This window comes from Solea senegalensis, linkage group LG4 (genome assembly GCF_019176455.1).
Source record: "Solea senegalensis isolate Sse05_10M linkage group LG4, IFAPA_SoseM_1, whole genome shotgun sequence".
NCBI lineage: Eukaryota > Metazoa > Chordata > Actinopteri > Pleuronectiformes > Soleidae > Solea > Solea senegalensis.
The window spans coordinates 10,092,621-10,113,269 of NC_058024.1; the positions used below are offsets into that span (position 1 = coordinate 10,092,621).

At 41.2% G+C, this 20,649-nt stretch overlaps 1 protein-coding gene across 2 annotated transcripts in view; it reads right to left on the reverse strand.

Annotated features, from left to right (window-relative positions):
* The window catches only part of LOC122767829 (plexin-A1-like), a 192,826-nt gene that overhangs the window by 32,891 nt on the left and 139,286 nt on the right, over positions 1 to 20,649 (reverse strand). For both annotated transcript variants that reach the window (XM_044023327.1, XM_044023325.1), the window contains exons 11-13: positions 11,047 to 11,143; positions 8,495 to 8,685; positions 1,362 to 1,513 (exon numbers count right to left, since the gene is read on the reverse strand). In XM_044023327.1, coding sequence (XP_043879262.1) covers positions 1,362 to 1,513; positions 8,495 to 8,685; positions 11,047 to 11,143 — 440 coding nt within the window. The remainder of the gene's footprint in view (positions 1 to 1,361; positions 1,514 to 8,494; positions 8,686 to 11,046; positions 11,144 to 20,649) is intronic.

A 20,649-nucleotide genomic window follows, 5' to 3' on the forward strand; every position in this document is an offset into this window, starting at 1 on the left:
ATCTTGGTGGTTTTGAATGTAAATGCTTGGACAAAATGGTGTAAAGAAAAACCTAGTGCAAGAAAAACAAACCGAAAAACTGATATTACTCTGCAGTAGACCTGCACAATATGGTCTGAAATGAGATTATTTGCTGTGGCAATATGATTCAAATTTAGTGCAGAAGATCATTTATTTTCAGAAAAGTATACACATATCTAGATAATAGATCACGTTAAAGTGGAGTCTGTTAATGAACAAATCTTATTTTTTCATCTGAAGAGCAACGACTTTGCAGCAGTAAATTCCTGCAGAATGTCATTAGCATGTGGTTTTGTCACTAATTTCGCAATAATCTAATAATTGTAGTGTCTTTTAATAAGGAAATTGCGCTTGGTCATACTGTGTCTTCTCTTGTGATTAATTGTGCAACCCTATAGCAGAACATCCTATAAAGACAGTTTGTTCTGTGTGAAAATGAGAACGTATGAGCATATAAATTTTAAAACAAGGCTGACATGTCCCTGTCATTTATCTAAGCTCAGTTAGGGGATACCTGTCATTGCTGGTGAGAGCTGCACAGTACCCTGTTGTCCTGGCTGCCAAACCTTCAAAGTCTTCTGCTCTGTTCCCTTCTTAGCGAGGGGGCAGAGAGAAAACTAAATCTGCTGGGACCGTGCTGCACAACTCAGCAAATGGAGCATTTGGGTACAAATGACAGCTACATAGTCGGAAATAGAATATTGAGGACACCTCCAGCTGCGCTCAGCGTCCCCAGTTATTCCTCGACCTAAATTGTATCCTTGTTTCTGTATGAATTCAACATAAAAAAGACTAATTTAATAGTTTCACTGGAATTGGAAAAAAAATAAAAAATAAGATCAGTATTTCTTGCCAGATCTATTAGTGGAGCACCAGCGTCACACTGGCTGCGCTTGTCAACTGCTTCTCAGTCTGAATAGCAGCCCTAATTGAGGAATCCTGTTATTATTTACACTACGGTAAATGACTGATATGAGGTAACTTACTATTAAGAGTCGTGTCCAATCAACAGAGCGTAGAAGTCCAGAGAGCACATACCGTTATCATTATCATCTGCTGCTGTACAAGTGGTGGTTTCAGTTTTCTGTCAATCTATCATGAATTCTAAAATAAACAAATCATTTGCAGTTTTCACATTTTACTAAAACCTCCAAAAGCTTTGGTGTAAGAAAGTTCTGAGTAAGAGAGTGTAACGGCGCTTCTTAGCACTGAGGGTCACATCAATGTTAGACAAAGACACGCAAGAAAGTAGAGTCTCAGAAACAAGAGTCCCAAGAGGGAGAGTGAGAGAGTGAGGGGGTGGGAGTGAAGAGGTGAGGACAGAGATAGTGTCAACATACTGCTCAGCACTGATGTACTCGTCCTCCTGAGGGATGCAGATCACTTTGCCAATTCGGACTCCATTCTGGATGTCTTTGAACTGCAGACCCAGGTTCTCGCCTGTGATGGTCAGCATCGTCCCTCCCTGTCTGGGCCCCGTCTCAGGAGACAGCTGCGTGGAAGGACAAATGAAAAGAGGACATAAGTTAGCCAGGACAATGCATATGACAATTAACTTTAACCTAAAGCAATACATCACAGCACATTCATCACGAAAGTTACCATGAATGATAGCTTGCTTATGTCATTATGCTCATGTCTCCTGCTGCATGAATCAAGACACTTGCAACCTCATTAAGTCGGATGAAAAATGACCTTGGATCCATTAACTTCACCTCAACTCAGTCAAACATTCACCGCCTGCCAACTCACACTCTTAACCTAGACCAACCCATCAAGACCTTGCTTACATCGCTCATTTAACCCTGCAACGATTAATCTACTCAGTGCAATTACTGCACACAATGACCTCTGCTCCCTTTCTTTCCTCTGGAGGTCTGCGAAAGGTGTGCAGAGGTACTTATGGGTATCCAACGCGAGCCTTGTCACTGATCACGATCCCATTCATCCACACCCAACACAGACAATGGGCCCTTTGGTCATCAGTCACTATGAGCATAATTAGGGCTAAAGCTAATTGGATTAGAACCTGGCAGTGGGGTGGGGTGGGGTCATTCGTTCCAGCAGGGAAGGAGAAGTGTGAAGAATGAGACATTGGTGGTTGAGTGTGGGAGGAAGTGGTGTTTGGGAGGGATGTGTGAGTAATGTCACACTCTGACCTCAGTTGCTATAAAGGAAGGATAAAATAAATCATGACTGAAGATGCTCAGAGTTTTGCTCTTTGGCAAATACAGTATCTCCACTTTACATATTAAGCTCATAAATGCACATAAATATTTCTTTTGTGAAGCTGATAGGACATCAATCTACACACAGACACCGACAAACATCGGCAAACGGCAGTTCCAAACGTGGCATAACGTACTTTCTTCTCGTGTCCTCACAGGACAGGTGATGATTTTTTAACTCACTTAATTCAAGTAACAATGTTCAGGAACTACTAACTACCATCCAAGTGACTGCAAACCACGAGGCACAGTACATCATATCATCCCCCGTTTGTACTGCGGTTATATTTGTTCTTTAAAAGGTCAAACGCGTCACGGCAATTTGTAATTGGGTCACAATGATTCATTTGTCAAGCCTGGCCATTGTTGAACTTTACACCAGAAAATCTAAATCTAAACTTACTTTCCCTCTGCAAGGAAAGTCACTGATTCTAATGAACAGAACAGAACAGCTTTCAGTCAAGAGGCAGCTATTAGCAACAGATTAACAGATTTGGTTTCATTTCTGTGTAAATCTGTGTGAACCTTCAGTATGAAGGAGGACTTGGGCGTGAAAAATCCAGGTCCATTCAGGAATGAAGAGGGTTAAAAACTTAAATGTGCCTGCCTTTGTACACTTTCTATACATGATGGTATGACAGTGTCTTATAATAATAAGAATAGTTGTTATTACTATCATTATTATTATTATTATTATTATTATTGTTGTCTTTAGAGAAACAAAGTCATTATTTTGTTTCAGCATGAGAACTGAGAACAAGAATGAGTTCTCTTCAACAGGAATATGGAGAGCACAGACACCGAAACTGATTTAAAAATAGCGTGGGGAACATGTTTTGCTCTTGATGTTTTTATTATGTACATAAAACAAAGTGAGAGTAGCAGTAGACTCTACTCAGTAGACTTAACTGTCCAGAAATGAGATTCTAAATGTTTTTTATCGACTGCTCTGCAAAAAAATATGAACATTCGCCATCTAATTATTCTTTTCAGGTGACTTTATAGCCTAAAAGATTAATTTGATCCACTCTCTCATCTTGTTGTCATCACCTGAAGCGTCACAATGATCTCCCAGTTTGACATCATTATCGAGAAGGTGGAAGACTGGTATAAAGCCACAGGTATTCAGGACACCACTAACAGAAACACACAATGGGAACAAAGCCCAGTGTCTTGCGGGCCAGAACTGAAATGCCACAGTGATTAAGGAGTGTTTTCATTCTTAAAGCAGCTAGACTTCTGATAAACAGCCCTCCCCCGTCCCTCCCTCGCCTTCTCACTCTTCCTCCCTGAACTTGTGTCTTTTTAATTCACTCCGTCTCTCTGTGAATGGGCCTGAATACATTTATATTTTAACGGCAGACAAAGGATTGAGTCTTCCAGTTCACATTTCCAGATACGCTAATCAAATGTGTCTTTCTCTGTAACCACTGGCTTATTAAAACACACACACATGCATGAATGCATGCACACACACATACAGTACACAAACACACACACGCAAGTTGTTTTATCCACAGCAAAACAACACCACAAACAAAAAGCCCTCTTTGATAAAAGCCACCAGCCAAAACACTCTGTATGTATTCTGCTTTTGCTGTTGCAGTGTTCCACAACCAAACAAACTCTTTGTCTCCGACTTTCCCCGTTGTGTCGGAGGCTTTGTGCGAGGCCTATTGTGGCGAGCTGAGCGGGAACGCTCAGACAGCATCTGCTGGTTATAAGAGGCAGCGGACGGGTGGAAGCAGGGGACACAGACAGAGATGAACTGATAACAGTTTCTTCAGTTATTATATGACAAAAGTTCAATTTACATTTATGTTCAGGCATTACACAAACTCTCTTGAATGTTACAAGCACTGAAACCTTTTCCTCTAAATGCGTGAAATAGTTGAGTGCTTGGTGTTTTTTGTCCATAAAACACAATTTAAGTGTTTCTTTAACTTTAACTCAAGAGCAAAAATATGTCTTAAATCATCTAACATTTATCATGATAATTATTGACTGATTTGAAACGGTATCATGACACCCTTTTAAGCCACATGTGTGCTTCTCAAAGATACAATCTGTTATATTAATTTATTAAAGGTCTGGTGTTTAAAATGTGGGTACAATTGTGTTACTTTTTCACTACCCTTGAGTGAGCCTTTTATATTTCTATCAGGAACTGGGTCAGCTCTACGGAGGCCACCACTTTGTATCCCACAGTTGACAAACTAAACATTCACTCATTGTCTACAGCTTTATCCTCTATATAAGGGTCTGAAGCCAATCCCAGCTGACAAAGGGAGAGAGGCGGGGGACGACATACAGAGATGAACAACCATTCACTCTCACATTCACACATACAGCCAATTTAGTGTCCAATTAACCCCTGCATGTTTTTGGACTGTGGGCAGAGAAGCAGAGAACTCAGAGAAAACCCACACACAGGAAACCTTCATGCACAAATGCCCTCAGTCATGAACCAGGTTTTTTTTTTTTGCTGCAAGTGCTAGCCACTAGTTCACCATGTCCCCAAACTTAACATCTTCACCAATGTTTGTGAAGATTGTCAGACATCCAGGTCATGGAAGTTCTGTAGGTGCTAAAACAAAGGCAACTGGACCTTTGTTGGACATTTCAGATACTTTTGTTCTGATTTTAAGGCGAAACGTCTTCAAGAACCTAACAGTAGTCCAGTTGCCTTTGTTTTTAGTACTGAAAGAATCTTCACTAATAAATATTGCAACATTTTACACTTTAAATGATTAGATATATCTAATAATGCCATTAAAGACAAAGATGAGCTGAAGGGAGAAAAACATCTCTCTTGATATTGGTTGCCAGAGAAGGCTTGGAGCAGTGGGAGAGGATATGAGGAGACAAAGAAGTAAAGGGAAGTGTAAAGAACAGAGATTGAATGAGAGAAGACAAAAGCCGAATGCTTGGAGGTGGGAAGGAGGACACAGAGAAAGAGGGCGAGAGATGGAGGATACATGAAGGGAAATAAAGGATATGGAAATGGAGAGATAAAGCAGTCAGGCAAAGGCCAAAGCAGCAGCTTATCAATACATAAAGGAAAAAAATACTGGCTTTTAACAAAGCACAGAAACACATGCAAACGCAACAGCAGAACAACACAAGCCGTATACAGTTTGAATACACAAGATCACAAAATAGTGCATTAATATGCCACATGCTAAGTTGACCCCCCAACACCCTCCCCAAACACACTCACACACACAGTCTGTGCTGTTTTAATTGGTTTCTAAGGGCTAACTGTAATGCTCGCCCTGTCCCCTAGGAGAAGGCAGGCAAGAGATGATGGATGATGGAGGGCCACGCAGCATCCAAGGCCAGTACTAGGACACTGCTGCTCTACACTCGAAGCCAGTACCAAACGTTGTGTAAGTGTGTGCGTGTGCGTGTGTGTCAGTGTCACTGTCGCCGTAAATGCTGTATTGTGATTTTACAAACTATTCACAAATCAATATTTCATCCTTGACTTTAAGGATCCTTTGATTTTTGGTTCCCATGATTGCACAAGCCGTGTGTTTGCTTGTCGTGAAAGGAGTACTAATTAATGTGAGTGCACAGTGTCAGTGCGGCACTTTAACTGCAAAATTTCAACGAGGGATGAAAAAAAACAACATTTAGGGCCCAAAACATCAATTGTTGTGTTTGGAGAACTAACTTATCAGCTAGCGCGATTAGTGGAATGACACCCAACTGCACACTATTGAACGACGACAAATGGGTAACAGCACACGGAAATGACACCAAATGGGTTCATCATGTGTTAGATTACTGTGTGTCGATAGGTCATGGTTGTACACGTGTGTCAGCATTTGTTCACATGCTCTCCAGTGGTGTTTCCCTCCCAGTAGAACACATTCTCTGGCCCAAATGAAATTAGAGGCTAATCCGCTAACTTGTGGCCACACAGCAGCTAACATGCAGCAGAAATGAACAAAGTGCACTTAATAGAGCAAAATCAACAAAAGAGAAGGGATCAAACAGAAAACGGGGGCTGTGACTGAATGGATGGTAGGAAGCGGAGCGATATTCAATTTGTGTGGTGCATGTGATGCTCTTTGGAGACCTAAAGGATGAAATGGCAGAAGAAAAGGGAGAGATTCTCTTTGTCGCCTGCAGATGTTCTTTGGCATTAAATGTCACACTGTAAATGTCAAAAGTTGGAGAGGTAAGCTGATAACACTTTCTGGATGTCTCTCTTCCTCTCTTCTGCCTGTCTTCTTTCATTCCTGAAACAAGAGTCTTTCTCTCTGTGTCGTTTTTGAACTGCTCTGTGCCTAATTCTCAACTGCCACCAACATTTTGCCCTACGGCCGGGATTTACCCCTCCGTATGTATTCAACAGCATATGCGTGCACATACATATCACCATCTCACCCCTTCATATATTCAAATCTCTCTCTCTCTCTCTCTCTCTCTCTCTCACACACACACACACAACCAAATTGCCTCTCTGGTTGTTTCAAAAAGATAACTGAAGCGAGGATAGATAGAGAATGAATATAAGTTGAAGGATTTATCTATGTGTCAGTGCCCCAATTACCCAATATCTCCATTTCTTTTTATTTTCATCCTTACCAAATCTGCACTGGTTAAATGGGCCTTCATTACATTATGTATATATATGTATATATATATATATATATATATATATATATATGTATATATATATATATATATATATATATATATATATATATATATATATATATATATATATATATATGTGTATATATATATATATATATAAATGCATGTTTAAAGCTGCACTGTGAACCTTCTTGGGCATTTCTTTGTGTTTTCATTCCGACTCTAACTTGTTTGCAGCCGACTCGCTTTAGCACAATGTTGCTGTTGCGTCCATCTGTTTTGACATAAAACAAATGACTTCCTATGGGAAGCGCGGGAATGTCACCAGGCCAGGTGAGCTCTAAACACTGCAATACTGAGAGACACAGAGGCAGTCATGTGGGGCTGACCTCATTTGACAATGATTTGAATGTAATAGACATTTGTTGTGTAAAAGTTACACACTACGGTTTAAAATTAAGAAACGGGAATGCACTGTGTAAAAAAAGAAACCTTGAGAAAGGATTTTGGAGAGAAAGAAAAACAGAAGGAAGGAAAGCAGATGGATGAATGACAAAGTGAATGAGTGGAACGTCTAGACATGGCTCACACAGCAGTGGATCAAACCAGGCTCTGTGTGTGTGTGAGTGTGCATGCGTGCCAGTTCCTGTGGTGAACTCTACAGACGCTGACCCAGGTCACAGTCAGACGAGGATCATCACCGCCACGGTTACCGGTGGCAACAGATGGGTAAGCCATGGTGTTAAGATGCCTTCGCTCACACGGCCTGTCGGATGCAAACATGGGCACATACATTCTGCACCCATAGTGGGACACAATTTGTTAACTTCCTCAATATCCCTGTTGTCGGTTTCTTTGTCCATCTCTTCCATACACACACTGCAGAAAGCCACTCTCTCTGCCTCTACAGGTGAGCCTGTGTTTGTGTGTTTGTGTGTCGCCATCATCTCTAATCATGTCAGTGTGTTCAGACTTGGTGAGTGTGAACCGCCTCCTCCTGGCCAGCCCATCTGTGTTGAGGTTGCAGTCATGATGATGGCTTCTAAGCTGTCTCTCCTCCCTGTTGTCCTCTTTCCTACAATGTCCCCTTCATTCACTGAAGCCAAACAATGATGCACCAGTTCAGCTTTTTTTTTTTTTAAATCTCATTCTATAGATGACTTAGAATGAGAAGTCTGTGACATGTGTCACAGGGCCTGTATTCGATTTCAAGGCAAAGTAAGAGGAAATCACAACCATGTTACAAAGGGCATATTGTCATTTGAACCCATTCTGACCTCAGTCCTGATAGAAACTTGACATGTTTGTTACTTAGGATGTTAGGTTGCTGGGAGACGAACACCAAACAGAAGCTAAAGGGTGACTGGTTTCACAGATGAAAGTATTTCCTTTACTTGGATTTAGCGGGTCCTTGTTATGTTTGAAAAGGTTCTTCCTCAGCCTTATGGACCCTTTAGGTCAGGGGTCTCAAACTCAAATGACCCGGGGGTCCACTGAAACTAAACTATTAATTAGAAAAACATACAAAATATAACTAATTATAACTTCATATTAAGTGTCAGGCTGCATGAAATTGTGATTTACATAGCAAGCTCACACACAGGTACTGAGAAAATGACATTATTCCCAACTCTTACCTTGATGATTTTAGGGTGTGCACAGCGGCTGTTTCCTGTGGTGGCATGCATCCAAGTGCTCTCCACGGGAGTGCACTCCTGTCGCAGGGAGCACTTCTTCTCCTGTACGCACCAACCGCACTCAAACCTGGGGTTTGCCTTCAAACACATCCCACAGCTGTCCCGCAGTGCGTAACACTTATACAGGTGAGCTGTAGACAGAGGAATGACAAAGAAAGAGAAATTCAATCATCAGTGTACAAAAACTACAGATTGTGTTGCATGAGATTTTTTGTGTCGCCAGATAAACTTTTTATTTATAATTATTAAATAACACATGCATGAAATAGAATTTTGATACCTTCCTCAAACATATCTCTTGAAATTGTCTGGTTTTCCGGTTCAAAATAATATTTTGTGTTCCAGAAATGGGTTATTTTATGCAGAACTTTGCTCTTGTCACGATTCTTATTTTTAAATTGGGTCAGATAGTTTTTCACCTTTAAAAGTGGGTCCCTGTAGAAAAAGTTTGGCAAACACTGGGGCTAAACTATTACATCCAGGTTGAGAAATGAATCAACATTCCTTTATTTGTATTTTTTTACAACCTCACAAAAAAGTGCTTCTTCAATATCACAGAGACAAAGCTGAGTTGAGGAATCATTTCACTAAAGGCCTCAGGACTTGTACAGTAAAATCTTTTTTTTCTCTCACTGCTATTTCCTACCCAAATCCCATTGGTCATGGAGCAGCTTTAAAGCAACTCTGTACCAATTACTGATTGCTGAACGACTCCTCTCTAATTACATTAACATATCAGTATTTAAGACAAGTGAGCATCACTCTTCACCAGATGATTATCATGAGTAAAGTAATAGAGGAGAGGGCTGACATCCGAGAAAGGAAGACATAGTTTGGCTGCAGGTCGCCTCCAGACACATTTCAGGAGATTTACACATGAGATACCACACAATGCTCACACCTTGATGCATGCTGTTGATATTGTATGCTGTCAGTACTTCTGCATATAACGCCATGTCCTTGGGAGAACCATTGACTGTCATTTTATGTTGCCTCCATGAACATAAACACCCCATTACTGTGGATTACACTGAGGTCTCCATGTTCATGTATGGTGGATGTGCTACAACATCCATACACTGTGACATATCAGTCATGGAAAGCAGCTTTAAAAAAATAAATAAATCATGAAGAAATTGGAGACTTTAACCGCTCGCTTGGTACATTTGGACTGGAGAGAGTAACATTGGTAAACATGGCAAAGTGACTCCATGGTGTCACCTTTTACTTACTGACAAAATGGACACTTCTTCACAGACATTACAGATGTAATAGTTTTTGATTTAAAATACCACACAAACAACTCGGATTCCCTCTGTGTCTTCAACCAACTGAGAGAAACAAAGAGATAATGCAGCTGCCTCACTTGTATAACCCTCATTGTGCTTGTCATCCACAGGAACTCGTGAACGCAGTTGGTGGCAGGCGATGATGTTATTGTACTTCACAGCAGGAGAATAATGTTACAGCCCCCTGCCACGCTGCACAGGTCACAATAATCATGGACACGGCAGTATTAAGACCGCCCTACCAGTAATTATATCCAACAGACGTGATCTCATTGTCTTCCCTCACTGTGGCCATCGATTATGTGTATGTATCGTTAACCACATGGTTCTTTGTTTGAAGGGTAAGGCGTGGTAATTCATTTGAGTATATATACTGTTTTCAGATGCACATATGCACGCTATATCATTATGACAGCACTGGGAAGCTCCTTGGATGATAAGTATGAAAGAGAGTTATTGTGCTTTGTTTCTTCCCACTGCTGTTAGAGTAGTAGTAGAACACATACATGATAACCCATATTTAATTATAATTATGAAATACAAACCATGTGATATCATTGCATTCAGTGCAATATCCTATATATATAAATCTTAATATTTTTCTATATTTCTGGGAGTTTATGTACTAGAGTTTTTTTCAATATGTCCCGTTCTTTAACACTGCAGATTTACCCGTTGTAAGACTAATGAAGAATAATCCGATCTTGTTACATTATCGTATTACATTATGATGTAATAATATGTGTAACACTGAGAGTTGATGCAGATCATGAAGATATGATCAAATGAAATAAAAGATCTTATATGAAGTGACTGCATCGCTCAGTTCTCTGAATTGAGCATCATGTTTTACAAATGAATGACAGCACAACTGGCTGGTTATGGTTTCTTAGACTACTACTAAAACTTAATTGAATAACATAAAAACCCAAATTGAATAAAACCTAAAGAATAATTGTTTTGAAATGTGTCACTTGAGTGCTGTAAAGATCCGGTTTCCACAATTTCAATACTTGACATAATCGCTGTCTTGACAAATAATTATCCTATTAATGTCTATTAACAAAAGATTGACCACTCAAAGTCAGTGGTGTAACAGACTTGTGGGAAACCTTAGCTGTGCTCACTGAACCAAAAGACAAAAATTGAATTTCGTATAATAATGAATTTTCTTCAACACTGGTAACAGTAACTCAAACTCACCTTTGATATTGTAGGGATTGTCAATGACAAAGTTTCCATTCCACACCACAGACAGGTCCACAGGCAGGTCACTGATGTCATTGCCCTCATAGGTATACTGAAATATAAAAACGATAGATTAGCATTCATAGTCATTTTCCTTATACCAAATAATACAAATATATGACATTCTCAGTCTTATCATGAAACATTGAAATAGATAAAACCATCAAACACTAAAAGCAAGCTCAATTGAGCTAAGCTAGTAGTAATGTCATTGCCCGAGGAGCGTACACAGTTGAAGGGCCATAAAAATGAATGATGAGAGACAGGCTATATTGTGATTTTAACACTCGGCATATCCGCCGCTGCCTGGCTTGGCACCGAGTTGATTAAGAGATTGGAATCCCCATCACTGTATGACTCATTCCATTCCAGTGATGAATGAAAAGTGTAATATATCTCCAACAATGATATTCTCATCTAATTTCATTGTTGCATCCTGAACTAATAAGAGCTGAAAATGTAATTGACTTGTCGTCGGCGTAATCAGTTTTATGCAATTGCTTCAAATGAGACAACAAGCTTCAAAAGCGGCAGTGTGAAGGTGGCGAGTTAACGGAAGAAAGGGGGGGGGAAAAAACAGGAGCTCCAGTGAGACGCCACCCAACCTCAGAACAAATGAATTATCAGCAGCTATTATCACCAGCAAATAAAACGCAGCTCATACTGCCTCCTTAGTCCCGCCCTTACATAAACAAAGCAGCAGAACACTGATGTAGACACACAACAGTCTGAAAACACTCATTCATCAAGAACACTACGCCCCCGATGAGGCTCACTTTGTCACTGATGCAGCATGAAAAAGATTCTGGACAGTGATAGTGATGCCTGCTCTCTGCTTTGCGGCTACTGTGATGTGTGGGTGACAGCTGGTAAAACTAGAGACAGACCATGTTAACCTAACACCTCTGTCAGTCAAAGGGTGCCGCACTCACTCTCACTCCCACTGCCATGGTCAGTATCTTCAATGGCCTCAGGGTGAGAGATAGCAGGACTATTCTCCTCGAGTGGAGTGGTGATAAAATCCAATGTGAAAGCCTCTGAGCCTGAGGCTAAGGGGCCCTCACAGATCAAATCTAGCTACAACTTCACCAATATGTGATATCCCCCTTCTTCTCCGACGTGATGCAGTGAGATTTATCATGACATCTGTAATCATAGCGAACTCGAATTTATTTGAGGGAGAAATGTGCGTACAGGAGATAAGAAAAATGAGAGGACACAGCAATGTCAGTATGTGTGAACGGCTGATTAATTCATTCTTTATTTTTTTGGCAATTTGGTTGATTTACATTCAGCGGGCCCTGAAGGCAGACATGTTGATATTCAAATACGGGAGAGCGTCTCCATGAATACGCTCTCACTTATACGCAGACATACTTTGCTGTAAGAGTTGTTATGGTAATGGCATCATGACACGGCTCTTGGTGCGCTGCTTCCACATATTTACGTAGATTCAGTTAAAATGGACTGGAATTCTAGCACTGTTTGGCACTACTCAACTCAACTGTACTTGATTTGGGTATCAGGCACATCCTTTTCCATTATATTATAGTAACCTCCTCAACTTGGGCAGGGTTGTCATAGCATGGCTATGTGAAACTGCCGTTTTATATGCGACGTCCGGCTCTCTCTGGATCCTTTCATCAGCTACCAAACACAGGAATCTCTGCACCTTGTAGACGGACCGCTGTGTATTTTTGCGCTGTAACACTCTTGCAGTCTGTTGACATCACATTTTAATATCAGCTCAGCTCGCCTGGAACCTTGCCAGAGCAGGTACCAAAAAAAGCACCAGGTTCCAGGTACTATCACTAATGGAAAAACAAAAAACCCTGAGTAGAATCAAGTCGAGTAGAGTAGCTGCTAGAAGAGAAGCCCCATAAGAATGGCCAATGGCACTGGATGGGCATTAAAGCTATGACTCAACACAACATATTAGCTAATCATGAAAGACAGCCCAAAGATGTGGCTGCATCTGAATGTTACGTCCGGTTGGGACAAAGCGGGGATGGAAAGACACATATAGTACTTGATTGGATGCAAATGACTATACTCGTCCAGATGAGTCATCAAAAGTCTCAAAGCAGATTTGAGGACAAACCTTTAAGTCCAATAGCAATAGGTTGCACAGGTGCATTTCAAGCAACATATATGTAAATAAAGCACTAAAATTAATTTGATGTCATAGCGACTTTAAGGAGAATTCCATTTAAAATGTGTCTCCGGGCATATTTTGGTGTTCTGATTTATTTATGTGCGACTTTTCAGCCACAGAGACTCAACCTGGGAGAAGGCTAGTAGAGAGAGAGGTGACAGTTTGGCTGATGACAGCAAGAAATGAGTGATCCGGGAGTGGAAAGAGAGCAGAAAAGGTGCAAAAAAGTGGGAAGAAAAGTGACAGGTGATGGTTAAAGGAAGGGAAAACTGGCTGATGGATGATGTGTGGGAAACACAAAGGTGAAGTGAACTGGGACTAGTGGAACAGAGAGACCTAAAAAAAAAAAAAAAGAGAAAAGTTTGTGAGAAGAAGGCTAAGAGAGGGTGGAGAGAGGATGATACGAGCAGCAGGGTTAAAGGAGAAATAGCGAGGGAGAGATGGATAGAGAGAGGTGATTGTGTGTTATTCTGTGGACACCATTCATTTACACATCGAATAAGAGGCTGGAGCTGAGCTATAAGCGCCTGAGCTGGTGGGGGCTAAAGTGAAATTGGCATTTTCAATTTGTTCACTGACATGTCTGCCTTGGTCTTTTCACACATTCCTCTGCCTCTCCTTCTCCCACAATCCTCCTCTCTACCCCTCCTCTTTTCCACCCTCTCTCCCTCCCTTTCATTATTCCTTCCCTCTACCTATATAAATCTCAGTCCGACTTTCTCTCCCTTACCTCCATCCCACAGAACGCCCACGGTCAAGCGAGGAAATATGGAGCAGATTCCTTTATCGCATACATGTTCAGCAAAAACACACATGCACAGCACGCAGTACTATAAATATGCATCCTGCATATGGGACAGTTTCCAGAGATCAATGCCAGCAAATGCATCAAAGACAAATCACACAGTTCTCCCAATGACATATAAAAACACATGCAAACGCAGGGAGATAAGACATGTCTAGTGTTATTTCTCTCTCCTGAAGTCAGAGCAAGTCCAATCTTTCACTCCCTTCGTACTCTTTGTCTCTCCCCGAGGGACCACCCAGTCTGCCTGGGAACAAGAGCACCTCTTCACCGCGTAGAGATGAGGAGAACATATGGGTGCTTATAAGTGTGACAGACTACAAGAAAGAATAAGAGGAACAAAAAGGCACACGGACTCTCCACTGACAACAGTAAGAAAAGGAGAAAACAGTAAGAGAGGAGAAAAGAGATGAGATAAAGCAGAGGTTGAAAGGCTGGAGAATCAAGTGGGACAAAACTGGAGAAGTAGAGCAGAGAAGAGAAGAGACAGACACAGAAAAGGAGAGGTGTTATCAGGCTGAGGGCAGCTCCACATCTGGCATCTGCTCCAGTTGTAGCAGACGAAGGAGTTTCAAACGAAGCAGCTGTTCTCTTGACAACGATGTTTGCACTAAGCAACAGGTGGATTTCTCACAATCACACATTTGATTCATGTTGCATTAAAATCTGAAGACTGCCCCTCAGGAGAATGGCTTCCTAATTAGGGCTGCAATCAATGATTACTAATCTGACGATTACGTTCTTGATTAATCCACTGATCGTCTCATCCACAAAACGCAGAAAATGATGTCAAATTTCGATTCAAAAACAAAGATATTCTGTGTAATGCTATAGAGGAACTCGCAGGACTGATTAATCTATTATCAAAATATTCAAGAACTCATTTAGTAATTGATTGATACTTGATTAATCAGTTTTAGGCAATATTGCAATGGCTTATGAAACTATAGGACAGCATTAGTATTTACTTTAATGACGTCTTTTTTCCATATTGAATCACTGATAACTATCAGAAAATAGGGGAAATACTTTCTTGGTGATGTCCTCACATTGCTTATTTTGACCGTCTCTAACACTCTAGTTCTATGACACACTCGGCCTTCATTTCTTTCCATTTTATTAAAAGCTAAACAACCATATCTACAAACAAGAGCTGTGTTTTCCTGAAATGAACAACAGCAAAATGTGTCACACAGGTGTATATTGGCACCTTTGTTGCTCCTGTATAGCGGCCTCAATTACAATGTAATTTTTTCCAATAAAACTACAACTCAGGCTTCTCTGCTGAACAGCCGATCGAATCATGACCTGATTGCGCTCCAAATCACACGAGAGCAGCCGATTCTGCTGATAGAGATATAGATGATAGATGTGTCGACATCTTAACCCCATTTAACACCACGGAGCGGTACACTGGGGAGGTGTTAGTGCTGATGGACAATATATAATAATAACAAATAACGCTGGCCTCTTAAATGTTTCCACATTACAGGCATGTGCACATTAATTCACAAACGCAGGGTCTGTGTTAGAGAGACGTACATCTGTTTGAAAATGTACCATCGCTGGACAAAACCATGAATATTTAGTGAGGGAGAAGTGTGTGTGTCCATGTTATGTTATGTGTGTGTAATAAAGTTAGGTAATAACCCAGAGCTCCTCTCATTGCACCAAAGGCTTATTAAACTTTCATACTGAACCAGCATTTTTACTCGATGTACAGTTTAGGGAATACACACGTGCACCTTGTACATGGTTTATTCACTGCACAGCAAATTCCAATTTGAAAATGCAAACATTAAGCAGGCTCGACTCGAAAGGTTAGAATTTGCATGTGTAAGTGTGTGTGTGTGTTGGGGGTTATACAGTGCAGGATACAGTTAATGACAGTACAAACTCAATATGTCATTTAAATACTATTTAGAATGCGGTTACAGCGCTTCTGTCTTCAGCATTTGACCTGTACTGGGGCGCAAAACATTTCTATAACTTGTTAAAGTTGGTGTCATTTATGAAATTACCCTTTTCAGGGTAGAAAAACGTGTAAGAAAAATAATAACTAGAAGACAAAGCCATTCTGAGCTCCCATAAAGAGGATTTAAAGAACTGTAAGTGGGAGTCGAGGAAGGTTTCAGCATCAGCAGCCAGTCATCTGTCATGGGAAACTGAAGGAGGGGAGGGGGACTAGATAAAGGAAGGTAGATGAGTTAACACTGGTTACCTCCTATGAGGGTCACAGCCTGATAATTAGTCATTTTCAAAGTGTGAGCTATAGCTGAACAGCTAAAAATACAGAACTCGCCCGGGGCAAATCCTAACCCGGGAAAGAATCAGCCTTCTGTCTTCTTCTATCCTCGGCTCTTTCAAGGTGACAAAGACAGTTATCAAGAATTACGACCTGACACAACATTATCGTTCAGATTCTTCTGCATTTATTCTGCTTTTCAACAGAAGCTGCACTATTAAAAGTCAGGACTGACATGAGTCACATGTCTTCGCGGCAGATGTGGCTTCCTAATCAAGGATCAAAGTGGTAATCCTTCCTATAGCTTAGTGTGTGTGTGTGTGTGTACATAGTGTACGGGTGGGATTGGCAGCGTGGAATCAGCTCCCAATCATAATAGCGGTCTGTTAGCCAGTGCTAATCGTAAATGCTAACAGGATTGAAGCTTGGTTGGAGCAGTTACCGAGCTTATCTCTTGCACACAAACACACACATGCATACATGCTTGCACATATACTTTCTTCATTGATAGAGAGAGAGGGAGAGAGGGAAAAGTGCTGGCTTGAGGGAAAAATAATGCTGCCATAGCCAATGTTTCTTATTTTGCAGCCCACACATTAAGCTAGTGTAAGCTTACTCGACTTCTCCCCAGACAAAAAGCAGATTTTTGGTCGTTTGCAGAAATGCCATTCTTCCGGTGGCCATTCTTTGCTGCTCGCTAACCCCCCAGTGTTTGATATCACCGACACCTATACGTATTCACTCAAACACATAACATGAAAGTGATGCAGCCAGAGGGGGGGCGGGGGGGGAGTTGTGACAAGGTTGAACATTTTGTGTTTGGGTTCTCTGTGTCTGTCTTGTTCAAACATGAAGCCGTTGATGTGCTTGTCGAATGATGACAGATAGATCACATTGACTAATCCCTAAAAACAGACACTTTGATTAATGTCACAGCATTTGTATCAAGTTCAAGTCATTGACAGAAGGAATACCAGCCAGAGGCACTTTCCCCGGTGACTCATTACACTTTTATTTTAATATCCAACACTAATTTTTCGCAATTTACTGCCGATGTGTTGCCATGTTTTCTTATGTGCCAATCACTTTTTATTGAGAGGTAAAAATATTATTTGTTGACGACAAAATGAATCTCAGGGCAGTGTGTGTTTTTTAATAATCATCATTTACTTATGTAGCACACAAAGGCTTAGAGAGATTAGATGTGATGCATGCAGAGGTGTTTTACCTTACATTAGAATAATGTAAGTATTTTAAAAAGCTCCAAGTGCAGTCAGACAGAAAGAAAATGAAGAAAGGCACAAGTCTCCCTCCTGCTCTCCCGTCCTCTCCTCTCTACACCAAACTTTGGAAATGTTGCTGTCACAATAATTTGTGCTGCTTTTGCCTGTCAGCCACCATAGAGAAACATGAGGTGGAGCATTGCTATCAGAAGCGAAAGCTGTAGAGTAGTCAAGGTTGCAGATTGCAGTGATACAAGGTGAGAGACAGAAATTAGAAATAGATGATGAAAGTGAGGAGCAGCTCGGGGTGGAGACGCTGGCATATGCTGATAGCTGAGCAGCAATTAATTCTTATTTATGCGGGACAGAAGCGTGGGAGCTCTGCTCGTCACCTGTCAGAGGGGAGGAGAGGCAGTGATGGGACTGAGACGAGGAGGAAGGTGGAGGCAGGAGAGGTGGAAGAGGGAGACACACGCATGACTAGGCGGGAAGAGAAAGGTCAGGATGAAGGATGAAGCAGGGATGGCTCTATAACACTCTTTTTGTGTCCAATATCACAGTTTTAGTCATTAAAGTCTTCTACCTCATCTATTGATAAGACATTTTTCTAGCAACTTTACTTTTACTTCACTAGATTTCCTCTTACTATCTTTTTTAATCATTACAACCAAATAAAATCAGAAGAAGAGTTGGTAATGGTCTGTATTTATATTGAGCTTTTCTAGTCTTGATGAGTCTCTACACTACAGTTTCACAAATCACCCATTCACACGCTTCAACCTGGGGTTACGCGTCTTGCTGAAGGACACATATAGAGTAGCAGGGCCAGGAATTGAACCCACAACCTTTCAGTTGAAAGACAACTCACCCTACAACTGAGCTATCATGGCTCAATCTTAACTCTTCACCTTCTTAATACTTTTACTTCCAAAAACCAAAAGGTACTTCATACAAGACTGCATTTTCCACATAATAATAAGAAATTAACCTTTTTTCTTTTTTGACATCCAATCCAGTAATTTCGGTCAGCATTGATGTCAATACTAAATGTCACATTGATTCATCCCAATAATGAACGGGTGTAAGAGAAGGAAAATGCCAGTAAAAGGAATACCACACATCTACTAATTAATGGGGAATGATTAAAATATATATATATATATAAGCATATAAAAGAGTATTATGGCAAAATATTAATCTGATAATTACTGTTTGAGGTGTAACATGACAGGTGAACGAAGATCAAAGTCATCCAACATTGGATGGTTTTCAATCTTCAGTAATAACCATTAATCAGCACAGTAAGTTCCAGTGAATTCTCCATGCTCTTTCGATTTCCACAAATCACGCATGCACACAAACACGGTCTGCAAGCCAATTAAAACTGTGTCAGGTTGTGCTGTGGCTGTGACTGCGGTGGCAGGTCTACTGTTTATATCTCATTAAGCTTTGCCAGGCCATGCCAGGCCAGGCTGTACCATGCTCTGCTGCGCCAACCCTCCAACAGCCAGCACCGAGGCCTCATTAGCTCCATCTCTGCCACCTTAAGCACTGTGTACGAGTAAATGTATGCGCTTGTTATAATGAATTCAAAATGAATATATTTTTTTTAATAAATATAATAACACATTTTTTTTGTTTTTATTTTCGGTTACATCTCAAAACAAATCCAACAAACTCCAAACGGCAAACGGCAAAGAAAAAACTTTTGCATCAGCAACTCCCATTTCTGTCTCTGTCTCCAACACACACATGTGCACGCACACGCGCACACGCACGCACGCACACACACACACACACACGCACACCAAGGCGTTAACCATAAACAGTTAATGTCTAATCCTAAATTTAACCTAACCACACTTCAAATCTTCAGCTCTAAACTTAACCAGTTCATCAGAAATTAGGTTCTGCCTCATTAGGACCAAGTTTTGGTCTCCATGAGGACAGTGTCAGTGTTTATGCCAGCAAATACTGCACACACATACACGACGATGGGATGTGTGTCACCATTAGACCAGTGAGGTCTGTGTTCTTCACTCTCCCTGCAGTCGTGTTAGGCCTCTTCTCCAGACCTCTATTTGCTCTGTCTATCAATCCATCATTCTTCTCTCTGCCATTTTTTCCTCATTTTGGAAAGAAGTAAATAAGTTGTTCTCTCCCTCTTCTCCAGAACACTTCCTGTAAGGTGCTGTTGGACTCTTTGTGCTCTCTCCACCTCCTGCTCATTCATCTTTCATGCTGCTCTACTTCTTTTTTTTTTGGGAGGGGGGGATTTCTGCCTCCAAATTCCTTTGCATTTCTCACCTTTCCTTTATTTCCCAAAGCGATCTTCTCCAAATCTGTACATTCCCTTCCCCTTCTTCTTCTTCGGCTGTCTTCCTATATGTTTGTGTGTGTGTGTGTGTGTGAGCTCATGAACACAGGAGCATACGTCTCCACTGCCCGACTGCAATTCATCATCATTTTATCTGCCTTAATTGGATGCCATCAGGACCCCTGATACTTCCCATCTCCTCTTAAACAAACAGCTGCTCTCCACACACAGACGAATCACACACACACACCCTATCCCAAACTAAATTTTCTTCTCCTTCTCCTTTGTCTGCTTCCTTTTTCTTTTTTTGTACCGTCACTGGTAAAGGAGTGAGAGAAAAAAGGTGATGGAGTGGCCGAGGGGTTTATCAGACAGAAGGTAATGGTGTAATGCCCGTACCGATATTATCTGTCCTCTCATTCCTGCCCTCCATGGAGAAACAAGAAAAAGGGGATAAGGAGGGAAAGAGGAGGGCAAAAATGGAGACGCTGAAGTACAAATGGACAAAAGGCACAGACCAGAGGGAGATAAAGGAGCAGAGAGAAAGGAAAAGTGTTGAACGGTTCAATTTGGTTCTTTCAACCTCCAGACAACACCCAGCTGTGCTCCATCAGCCTCTCTGACCCCAGAGTGTGGTCATTTGTGTGTGAAAGTGTTGTTTGTACATGTGTTTATTTGCTCCCATGACCCCCGCGGTGCCCTGAGCACAACTCTACAGCCTGCAGCTCAGCATCATACTAACCGTTTCACCCTCACCCCAGCCACTGATTGGCCCACACACTGCAGGACGCTGCCTGAGCTCGGTCAAAAAAA